Genomic DNA, 10917 nt, shown 5'->3' with positions numbered 1-10917 from the left:
TGTGCATCGTACGGTGTGCCGGCATGTGACGGTGTGACGGACGGCGGAAAGGAACGGGACCGACTGTCAGCGGGGTACCTCACTCACTATCATTTCTCCGGCCGCACGCGAGCCTCCTGCTGCCGTCGTTCCCCCACACTGCACAACCCCCGTGCACGACCATTAACCCAATTTCTCCCTCGATGGCCCTTGGATTATCCGCGTGCGCCCAGCTCGCCAGTTCCAGCTTGACCCCTGTGGTCACATGTAAGGCGCCACAATTCTTCAAGCCACCCGGACACACCCCTTCTCAGAGCCCCACTTCACCAGCCTCCTCCTCCTCCTAAACCGTCCTCACCGCGTCGAGAACGCGCCAGAGACAAGACTTGACGCATCATTGCCAATTGGTTAGCTTTGTCTTCCTGCAGCTGGCGCCCACGAATCACGAAATTCCCATTCATTTTGTATCCGTACAGAACCTCGCTGTACCGGATCGTCCTCAGGAATACTACCTTTCACTAGCTTCCTGCGCGCCGTGTGCTTTACCGTACGCTTTCATCCCGTGCATGCAGAGCCGGCTCGTCGCATTCCCTCGACCGACCCTGAACCGGCAGCTCTCGCTCGCCTTTGCGTCGCGCCGCCCTTCCTATCCTTCCATCCCTTTGAGAGGTACTTGAAAAAGAAAAGATAAAAAAAAAGTACGAGAGACTCGACAGGTTCCAGACCCGGTTTTTTTTATTTTAGTTGTTGGTTGGCCGGCCGGCCGCCGCCCCCCCATTACTGCCTACATACCTCTTCAATGAACAGCAATGTCGGACGTCAGATCGGATTCGGGGCTGGGCCTACGTTTTCTCGATCTGAACGACAATGAAGACGACAATAGCCCATGCAAAGGCCTGCGTCGCATGAGGAGTCATCCCAGCAAACCGACTCCTGTGACGCCGCTCGCCTCGTCGCCCCAAGCTTCAACGCCCTCTCTCCCTTCGCCCATGAGCTCCCGGGTCGGCTTCTCACCTCTGTCACCGCCTCCCCGCCAACACTTTTCAGCACCTGGTCAACAGTTCTCGACCCCCGCGGCTAAGAGCCCTTTGGCGCGCTCGTGGACCGAAGACGACCTTACTGAATCAGCTCATTCCAACGACAACACGAATGAGAACACCCGAGACACCCTCGGTCTCATTCAGCGACTGAATGACTTGACCCAGAAGCTGCTTGCGGGTGAAGGTGTCCCCGACACCAGTGTTAGCGCCCTGCACGGAAAGCTAGATGAGCTAGAGTCGGTTCTGGCGGGAGAGCCGCCTCAAGCAACACCTCAAGGCAAACCAAAAACGTGGCCGCCCATGGACGCTCAGAGTGTCGAGCACGAGTCCTTGTGGACCTCACCCTCTCACTCGTGGTTCCGATCCGGCCTGTCAGAGATATCACCATCGTTCCGGAGCTCGTTCAGACGGGACACGCCCTCGCCCGAGCCAACCGTCGAGAAGAAGCCCGCCGTCGACACTTTCCGCATCGCTTCCGAAGCAGCGAAGCTTAACTCAGAATTGGAAACCCTTGTCACCAATCTCAAGGCCCGCCAGGAGGAATCAGAGGTGAGACATGAGAACAACTCATTCGCGCTGAGTGTATGGACTGATTATTTGGCTGCAGCACATACACCAACTTCTTGTGACTCGCGCAGAACGCGCGGCACAAAGAATCATTTTTCTCCAAGGACGAGTACGAGACTTGTACGTTTTTCAAACTTACTGACAAGGCAGCCCCTACCCCCTTTCATACTGACTCGTCGCAGGGAGGAGGAACTACAAGAAAACGACTCTGAACTCACCTACCTTCGCCTCGGCCTCAAGGCCATAGAAGTGCAATGCCCAACCGAAATGGACCCCGACCTCGCCCAAAGCATCAACAACTGGAAGACCGACTGGTCCGACCTCAAACGAAAACGCTCCAAGCACAAGAGCTTCGACCGCTCCGCTTATAGCACCCCCGTAGGCACGCCGTTGCGGCGGTGACACTGCCCAGGCCTTGTTTTTATACCTCGTCTTTAATGTGTGATGACTCAAGAGATATGATCGAGTGATGAAGCCTCAAAAGTTATCGAGTACCTTGCGGTTACGGCTGAAGCATAGCAAATGGTGTTTGGGAAAAAAACAGCAGGATACACAGTCCGCAAAAAGTAGCGCATTTCCTCGTCTTAGGTCCCCTTTAGTACAGCATAGCGGATACCACCAGAGTCTTGAATACAGTCTCTTGTTTTGCCTCTTGAGCATGAAGACATCGTCTCAGACGACAGCGGATGAGAGGTGAGCTATGCGGAGTTGTGAATGGCTCTTAGTACAACAGATGATGAACGCGATCCGGGCCGCATCGCACACTTGGGAGGAGACAAAGACGGCCACCGTTGCGTGATGCTTGCTAGTGACCATTCTCGTCGATCTACACACCATAAGGTTGGCGACTCGAAGAAAAGCAGTACAATCAGTTGGAAATTTTGACAAAAAAGAATGATCGTGACTTTGGCGTGCTGACCTCATGGTTTCGCCTGTGTATAGCCCCGTGGGAACCATGTTTCCTGGGTCCATTGTCGGGAAGAGCAGTTGACTCCAGTTGACTCTCTCGCTGTCTCACATAAAAGTCCCAGACCTACGCAAGAACGACACGGTGTCATGACAACGCTGGTTCTAACTTATCGTTGTGTTTGTGCCGAAACCCGTTCGGCATCTGATCGCATTTCACGCGATGGCAACCCTGCAATCTCTCCTCCGCATTGTCTTCACCGCCACCGCCGTGGATCAACCTCTTTCGCGTCCCCATTCACCCCCCAAGCTCGTTTTGCGAAGCAAGCTGCCTAGCAAACTCGGCCCAATCTGTCTCGACCACGCCGGTGAGAGAAAAGTCCTCCAGGTACAGGCCGCCAAGCATCTCGTTTCCACCTTCGCCAAACGATAGCGCCGCCGCCATCGATTGCTGCTGGTCTTGCGTGTCGGCCAGGCTGTGGTCCAACAGTGTGGCGGCGGCCTGGGCCCAGTCGAGCTGTGAAGATGACGGGAGCTCGTGCTGGAGCACGGTATCTTCCACGCGATGCAGGTCTTGATCCCGGCTTCGGAATGGGATCAAACGCCCATCCTCGTCGTGTTGGTGGTGTTGCGTTTGACCATCAGCATCGTCCGTACCCGCTTCGTTTACTCGAACCCCGTCAATCTCCATGGGTGATATGTCGGCCCGTTCGTCTGCGTCCTCATTGAACGAGACGCCCAGGTGACTGCACATTTGGTTTATGTCTGCCCTGCGCTTTTGGGCCGCGAAATTGCCCTGCGAGGCCAGATGCTTCAGGATTTCGGACGCCTTACGAATTTGGACGATGCTGGATGGATGGCTGGCGCGTGCGTGTATGCTGTCTACAAGCACGAAGACGAAGGCGGCAGAGAAGGCGGCATCGAGGTCGAAGAACCCAAAGTTGGCTTACGGTGGCGGTGTCAGTCATTCTCCTTGGACTGGAACGCAGCATACTCGGATATGCGACGAACCTATGATCCGCTGCTCTTTCATGGCGTCCAGCACTTCGAGGCTACAGCTTGCAGCTTCTACACAGGAACCGGAAATTTGATCGAGTTCCCACATGCTGACCGTATTCTTCGTCACAGACTTTGCCACGTCAAGTCGGTTCCTCGCTAGATGCAACAACGTAGGACGTGTGGCGAGAACGATGCACTGCACTCGATGATTGTCAGAGACCAGAAAAAGTTGGCGGGGTGGAGTCAGGAGTTCAACTTGCCTGGTGTAGCATCAGGTAAAGGGTGCCTGCTGTCCTCGATAGTCGCGGCGCCCTGGTAAGATTGAGAGTGTACTCGGATGGGATCGATTTCGCTACATCCTGAAGCTGCTTCAATATCTTCCGAACACTCTCAACATACCGGTCTACGGCCTTGCCTTTTGTACCGTAGACAACTGTCGTTGTCCGTTAGAAAAGAGGTTCGTTCGTCGCAATTCGATCAACCAACTCACCATCCATCGTCTGCCCAGTGATCCTCGCCAGTTCAATGTTGACTATCATTGCTGCGGGCGTCACAAATCCAGGTGCTTCGCCGGGATATTCTGTCGAGATGGACGCATCCTGGATTGTTAGAGGCTGACCAGTGGCAGCTGCGAGTCTCCTACGCCGGTGTCAGTCTTGCTTGTTTTCTGATTCACGTACTTGACAATCTGTCTGTTCGCCTACCTCTCTTGCATATAAATAGTCCACCACAATCTACAGCGGTGAGCCTTTTCGGATCTTCTCAGGCCGGAATAACTGCTTGAATTGGCCATACCATTTGACATGGCGAGTCTCAAGGCCATCCCCGCCTAAGGTCTCTCCCGTCAGTCACGATCAATCTCGAGTTGTTCTGGGGTGTCATGCAAGTCTCACATAGACATAGGCGTCGTCACGAAGATCGGCGCATTGGAGATAAAAGGCCATCATGCCTAGAATCTCGACAGCTGTCGTTCCCTGCCTTCGGAGAGTCATCATGCCCGGAAGATGCCTCTCGGCTTCCTGGTACAGGTCCGTCCCAGGCAATGTGCCACCTCCGCCTGGTTTCCCACGCAAGAGCTTTCCTACTGCCAAAACGATCAGCAGTTCCACGTACCAGATATCCGTCTTGTCAACCGCGGTGGAATAAAACTCGGAAAGTCGGTCACAGAACGCCCTCGGCTCGAAAAGGTGCTGTATATTTCCGAGGGAGTTTAATACGGTGTCCAGGAGCTCCTGCGCTTCTTGCAAACCCGGCAGATCAACGGTATGACGGTCTCCGTCTCGGCTTTCCCCGCCGCGCTTCGGTGGAGGGATTCCATAGACGTTTTCCGGCCAGTCAGGTGATTGTTGGCGCGTTGAAGGACCATAACGGGGGCCAGCCGAACAACCGGACTTGAGACTTTTGATTTGATGGCTGAAATACAGGCTCGATGAGTTAATGGAACCAGCCAAATCGGGCGCTACCCGACACGGTCAGTTTCTGTTGCCTACTGCAGCTAATGGGGGAATGAGTCCTACTACTTTCAAGTTGTTTATTGACATTTCTGTCCTCTTCTTCGATGTGTCCCAGTGAGACGGATGGCTTGCCAGGACTTAGACTCGGCACCGGAAGCGACTCGGAATGAATAGAACGATTGCTGTCAAACACCGGCATGGGTTGTGGTGAAATTTCACCATCGTTGACAGCAACTTGGCTGGGACTCCTGCGCCCCAATGGCGCATTGCCGGACGGTTTTGATCCTCTGCCGCGTACACATGCGGCCAATTCTTCGAGATGCGCAACGTACTCGACCGCGTAGAGCTTCTTCTTGACAGCCTCCCGAAAAGTGCAGGGGATCTGCCGTCTCGCGCAATACCGGCACGGATGGTTCCCAGAACACTTGATCTTGCGATCGCGGCATGCTTCACAACTAGTTCATGAGGTGTGAGCCGAACTGAGAGGCCCGGATAATAGGGCCATGATTGGGATTTTGGGCCGAAGGAGGAGACGTACGCCGTAGAAGCCCTCGCGGCATCAGCCGATGGTTCGGGGTCTCTCTGTCGCTTTGATGGACGTTTGTCTGATTCAAAACTCATCTTTCATAGGGAAATTGCGGTGAGTTGGTTACCTATCCTCGGAGCATGGCCGCAATATAAGCGTGACATAGCCAGGCGGGGACTGACGATGTATCTCTTGAAACGTGGGGTATGGAAAGGGTGTTCCTGGGGTTCTTTTTGTACTGTATCACTATTGCACTAACGTCCAACTAGTTTGGTCATTGTGGAGAATATAGTGTCAATTGTGCAGCGTGCGGGGAGGCAGCTATGTTTATACTAGGTAGCAGGACGATATGGGATAGTTGAGAGATCTACATTGAGTCTTTCGGCACGACTAGAGCGACCGCCACATAGGCAGCTTGTTGAAGGCAGCAAATGTCATGATACATAGAGGATAGAACCATCTCTAGACCGAAGATCTCGCTCTGTGCCAGTAATGCTAGCGAACATGGCTATGACACGTATTTGCAAGCTGCCGTAAGGAACGTCACGTAATGCTGGATTAGGTCCAGCAAGCTGAATGACAGCTCGAAACACATAACGACAATTCCTGATGAGTTGATCCGGAAAGCAATTGAGATGGTTAGTAGACTGTCTAATTACTGGCCCGTGTATTATATCAAGCCTGCAAGCTTCGCAGCAAATCCGAGTTGGCCCGGCCGCCAGCCAGCAAGAGCCCAACATCCTGGGCGCCAACGATCCATTTGGCCCCAAACTCGTTAATCACCTTGGATAGAATGTCCGGTCGGTGGTACAAGCCTGCAATACCCATCTGCTTACCGTGCCTGGAAGCGGCTGCTCCCACCTTGCGGAGAGCCTCGATGAAATCGGGATGGTCCCAGTCAGGCAGCGTGCCGATTTCACTGGCCAAGTCGTTTGATCCAACCAGTAATACGTCACAGCCTGGGAGAGCCGCGATCTCATCGACATTTGAGAGAGCATCAGCCGTCTCGATCATGATGAAGACAGTCGAGCCCGCGGCGTTGAGCTCGGCCTGGATCACACTAGGCTGGAGCGGAGCGTACTCGAAGTGAGAGAAGCCGGCGCTGATGGATCGATGGCCAAGGGGAGGATATTTGGACACATTGATGACCCGGCGCGCATCGTCTACCACGTGAAGTTAGTCAGGTCGACGCGGAGCCCAACACTACGGGGTGGATTGCGGGTAATCCCCCAGCGAGAGCTTCCGGGGAAAGGAAGCACTGTACTGTGAACTGGGTTGTTGGCATACACTACCTACCCACGGTGTGAATGTGCGGGACGATTATGCCCATGGCACCGGCATCGAGTACCTTTTGCATGAATCCCAAGCCGCACTCGTGCGGTACTCTGACGAACGGGGTGATGCCGGCCGAGTTGGCGGTGATGCAAAGCTGGCCAGCATCGCGTATCGTCAGCGTGGTGTGCTCGAGATCGATAAACAGAGAGTCGTAGCCGGCGGCCTTTGCAATCTGGACAATCTCGCCGCCAGCAATGATCTTGATGCCAAAAGCCGTGCAGATTTTGCCCTGGGAAGCCAACGAGAGGAGATTGTTCGGCGCGATGTGCTTCGTTACCAGCTGGGCCTTGGACCCTTGGGTCTCATTTAGGGGTTGTAAAGTCATGTCGAGCTGGAATGAATGGACGGTTTTATCGCTGCAACCACTTTTGAGCCTGATGACGAATGTTGATGGATGGGCTCCTCCCACTCGAAAGCGAGGGAACGAGGAACACCTTTATCATTTCGGAACGCTTCTCCCGGTAGCAATCTCCCTACCAGCGGTTGCGACATTTCTTCCTTCACTGCTCAATATCTCTATCAGCCCCACTAGCAGGTGGCCTCAACGGTGTAAGTCAGGTAAGGTAGCTTAGGAAGCCCAGTCCCGAACAATGTGGTTGCCGAGGATAGGGCGGGGGGCGGGAAACGAGCCACGGAGATCAAAGCCGCGGTGGGGTCGTGGTCGGCGCCACCCCGACCTCGGTTTGCGGAAGTGGTTACCGCTGTCGAGACATGGTAATCCCTGGTGGATCTGAAGAAGCAGCACAACTATCCCGGTCGTGCCCAGATGTCTGGACTTATCCGAGAGATCGGTCTCTATTCAGGCAGCATTAAGGCTTAGGCAAGAAGGTGGAAGTGACCCAAAGAGCCCATGGAAGTGGTGCGAATACTGGTGGCATTGGTAGCATGCATCTGTGGTGTGCGTGAGACAGATGGAGTGACCAGAGCGGGCTCAATGCATGCTCCACATGGCGACATAAAGGGTACCTCTGATTCAATTTGAAGGGCAAAAGTTGTCTCGACGATGTTATCAGAAACGGGGAAGTATGTCGATAGAGCTTGGCTATTGGTCTGTAAATACTTGGGATTGATAGGAATGTCAGTTGACAATGAAGTACAACTGATAGGTCTTTCAAGGAGGCCGGCGGTGGTGCAAGCCTCCTGTGGCTGGGGCTTGGGCACTCAGATTATTCCTTACCTTACCTTACCTACCTTGGTAGGAAGGTAGGTGTATACAGAGCGTACTCTCCTTGGCTTGTTTATGAAATAGGCTTTCTTTCCCACTTACACCTACCTACGCGCCTGACCCGTCACAGTGCAGTCTTAGCCGCACAAGGCAAAGAAGACCACACCAATTGATTCTCATAAAATACCTAAGCTGATATTCCAGTTCAAGTTATCTTCTCCGGTCCCCATTTCATGTTCAGCAAAGCAACAGACACATTGAACCGAACTGCCCCCCCGCGGAAAACTTCAACACTCAACTATTTCGTCGAAGGCCGCGGAAGTGCACCTCGAGTCGCAACAAGTCGAACTCTCGCTTATTCCATGGTGCTTCTAATCTCATAAATTTCAAGATCTGGCCAAACCAAGCCGAGGTTCACACTCTAACATTCGTTCTTAGAGTTTTATCCATTCGGTAATTGAACAACAACACTCCATTCCGAAGACCAACGTCCAAGTCATTGGTCCAACAAGACAGCCTACGTATCCTCCACGAGTTAATGAGTGTACCTGAAACCCTTGTCTTGGCGCTCCGTCAAGTCTGAATCGCTATCCATGCCCTCGTCGTAGTTGGCCCCCGATTGAGTCACCAGCTTGTCTCTCTTGCTGTTGGAGACCTTGGAGGTAAAGTAGTGAACGAAGAAAGCGACGATGAGACAGCAGAAGCTCACAATGCTGGTAATGCAACCTTTGGTGTAACGAGGCGCGTCTTGTTTCTGCCAGAGCTGCGGGCCGACAATGCAGCCAATGCAGTAGAAGATGAAGAAGATGGCGCTCACCACCGACTTCTTGGTATTGCCCTTGATGTTGGACGCCATCAGACCAACAACCTGGCCGAGAGGGGGAGCGGTGCTGCCGGCGAGCCAAGTGCTCGCGACGATACCCCATTTGAGGTTCGCCGGCAGAACCACAAGCAGCAAGCTTCCCAGCAACGGCACGGCCGCCAGAAACATGCCGAAGAAGCAGCGTGTGTTGGGCAGGAAACGGGGTCCCAGGGCGCCAACCCAGACCAGAATGAAGGCAACAGCCCCGCTGGGCAGACCGACCAGCATGGTCTCGAACTTGCTGTAGCCGAAGCCGTTGATGACCAGAGACGAGAACTGTCATTGTAACCGGTTAGCATATCGTCGAAGCAAGCCCTTAGGGTTCTCGGAGTGCGTTGCGACGGCCGACTTGCCTTGACGATGGGCGTGGGAAGGGTGATGAACAGCGCCATCAACGCGTAGAGAGCGGTCCGCGGATCCCTTAGGGCTTCTCTTGCCTGGGCCATGTCGAAATGGGCCCGGTCACGAGTGGCTCGGTCGAGGGCCAGACGCTGGGTGGCGACGTGACGCTCTCGTTCATTGAGGAACCACGCGCTCTTGGTGTCGCCCGGCATGCCAAAGATGAAGAGGATGCCAGCGGCAATGGTGCAGCCTCCGCAGACCATAAACAGGACCCTCCAGGTCGCAATCGTGTGGACGCCACTGCCGATGCCGTACATCAACAGGGCACCGACGATTTGGGATACGCCAAACATGGAAACCCACGTGCTACGTATAGGCCAACAGTTCACTTGTCAGACAGGCATGGGAAAACATAGATCAAAAGAGGGGGGGTGGGGGGGTGCACTCACGCGACTCTGACGGGGTGCTCGGCTCTCTTGTACCAATTGCTAGTGATGATCATGAAGGAAGGCGAAACGGCGCCTTCGGTGAACCCCAGCAAGAAGCGAATCGCTCCCAAGCTGGCAAAGTTCTGGGAGGCGCCCAGGCACATCTCCACCGCGCCCCAGAGCACACTGAGCCGAGATTGAGTTAGACGGGGCTGCTTAATATCAGGAAGCGACGGGGGTGTGGGTTACTGACATTGTGACACCGACAAACCGAACAATGGGCAACCGGCTCATCAGGTACGCGGCTGGATATTCGGAGCAGAGTTGGCCAAAGTAGAAGAGCGAGACACACCAGGAGAACTGGCTCCCGGTCAGCCTCAAGTCCTCCGAGAGCCCAAAGACTGCCGCGTAGTTGATGCTCTGCTTGTCGAGGTCTGAGCCGTGGTGGTCATGGGAGGTCAGCTTGTCATTCTCGCACGAAAAGAAAAATGCATGGGACCCCACGGATGGGCAGAGACGACTTTACACTGGAAAAAGTAGACGACCGCCATGATGGGGAGAATGACCCGGTCGAGTTTCTTCACGACGGCTCTCTCCTCGGCAGCGTCAAAGTCCGGCTGCCCTGGCTCGTTGTCTTTGAAGCCCCCCGCTGCATTCTCTTTGCAGTCAGAGGTCCCCTGGACGTCGTCGACGGGTTTCTCAGCCATCGTATCGTGTCTTTGGGCTATCGAGGCTTGAGCTTGCTGAACGAGGAAAGGGGTCTGAACAAGAAGAGACCTTGGAGGATGAGACGAAGATGGGCCAGAGGTCGAATTAGTGAGCGGGACATTGTCGAGCTTTATTGATTCTCTCTCATATCCTTTACCCGTGGACCAAAGACGAGCTGGTTTCTTTACCCCATGGAGAATGAAATGGAACACCGGGGTTCCCCGCAAAATCCCCAGATCCCACGGCTGGCTACCTGTCTCCGGACCACGGGATTCAAAGCCGCACCCTGCTCCATAACCAGCCCACGAACAGGCGGTGCCAAGAGCACCCGTGTCTTTGTGTGTGATCCGAATGGAGGGGCGCAGATTCACTCGCAAAATGGCAATATGGCTCAAGAAGTTTGGAACCCTCGGTGTACCCCCCCCCGTCTCAAAGGCTGTGGCTCCAGAGGAGACAGTCGGCAGCCATTTCCGTCCTCGTGTTAGTGAGCCGAACTAGCCGTCGTCCGTTGAGTGCAGTGCTGCTTGAGCTGATATTGCCGAGCTTGTAAAGGAACTTGTACGGAGACTCTGGACGAGACCGGAATTGGAGGCCAAGATGTAGCTT

The 10917-nt window shown here is 54.3% G+C and overlaps 4 protein-coding genes across 4 annotated transcripts; 1 reads left to right on the top strand and 3 right to left on the bottom strand.

Moving 5' to 3' along the window:
- Window positions 1-377: 377 nt before the first annotated feature.
- Window positions 378-2787, top strand: CDEST_06666 (uncharacterized protein). The gene is made up of 3 exons (XM_062922825.1): window positions 378-1568; window positions 1627-1706; window positions 1769-2787. The coding sequence occupies exons 1-3, from the start codon at window positions 789-791 to the stop codon at window positions 1986-1988; spliced, it is 1080 nt and encodes a 359-aa protein (XP_062778876.1). The 5' UTR covers window positions 378-788; the 3' UTR covers window positions 1989-2787.
- A 1-nt stretch (window position 2788) lies between these two features.
- Window positions 2789-5566, bottom strand: CDEST_06665 (uncharacterized protein; the record flags this gene model as incomplete). Its single annotated transcript, XM_062922824.1, has 8 exons — window positions 2789-3437; window positions 3504-3692; window positions 3748-3924; window positions 3982-4130; window positions 4196-4320; window positions 4385-4950; window positions 5009-5400; window positions 5484-5566. 8 exons carry the CDS (start codon window positions 5564-5566, stop codon window positions 2791-2793), a joined length of 2328 nt encoding a protein of 775 aa, XP_062778875.1. The 3' UTR covers window positions 2789-2790.
- Window positions 5567-6146: 580 nt separating this feature from the next.
- CDEST_06664 (Putative hpcH/HpaI aldolase/citrate lyase domain, pyruvate kinase-like domain superfamily) lies at window positions 6147-7362 on the bottom strand (the record flags this gene model as incomplete). Its single annotated transcript, XM_062922823.1, has 2 exons — window positions 6768-7362; window positions 6147-6634 (listed from the first exon to the last, which is right to left on the bottom strand). Exons 1-2 carry the CDS (start codon window positions 7129-7131, stop codon window positions 6147-6149), a joined length of 852 nt encoding a protein of 283 aa, XP_062778874.1. The 5' UTR covers window positions 7132-7362.
- Window positions 7363-8506: 1144 nt separating this feature from the next.
- Window positions 8507-10310, bottom strand: CDEST_06663 (Putative major facilitator superfamily, MFS transporter superfamily; the record flags this gene model as incomplete). The annotated part of the gene is made up of 5 exons (XM_062922822.1): window positions 8507-9109; window positions 9193-9541; window positions 9625-9789; window positions 9857-10037; window positions 10130-10310. 5 exons carry the CDS (start codon window positions 10308-10310, stop codon window positions 8507-8509), a joined length of 1479 nt encoding a protein of 492 aa, XP_062778873.1.
- Window positions 10311-10917: the final 607 nt, after the last annotated feature.

This window comes from Colletotrichum destructivum, chromosome 4 (assembly GCF_034447905.1).
Source record: "Colletotrichum destructivum chromosome 4, complete sequence".
NCBI classification, from domain to species: Eukaryota; Fungi; Ascomycota; class Sordariomycetes; order Glomerellales; family Glomerellaceae; genus Colletotrichum; species Colletotrichum destructivum.
The sequence above is the reverse complement of the archived record's forward strand: the minus strand, read 5'-3'. Positions and strand labels throughout refer to the sequence as shown.

Coding starts and splice junctions, on each gene's coding strand:
- CDEST_06666 (XM_062922825.1), top strand. CDS start 789: ATGTCGGACGTCAGATCGGATTCGGGGCTGGGCCTACGTTTTCTCGAT. Junction 1,569..1,626: donor CCCGCCAGGAGGAATCAGAG/GTGAGACATGAG, acceptor ATTTGGCTGCAG/CACATACACCAACTTCTTGT. Junction 1,707..1,768: donor CAAGGACGAGTACGAGACTT/GTACGTTTTTCA, acceptor GACTCGTCGCAG/GGAGGAGGAACTACAAGAAA.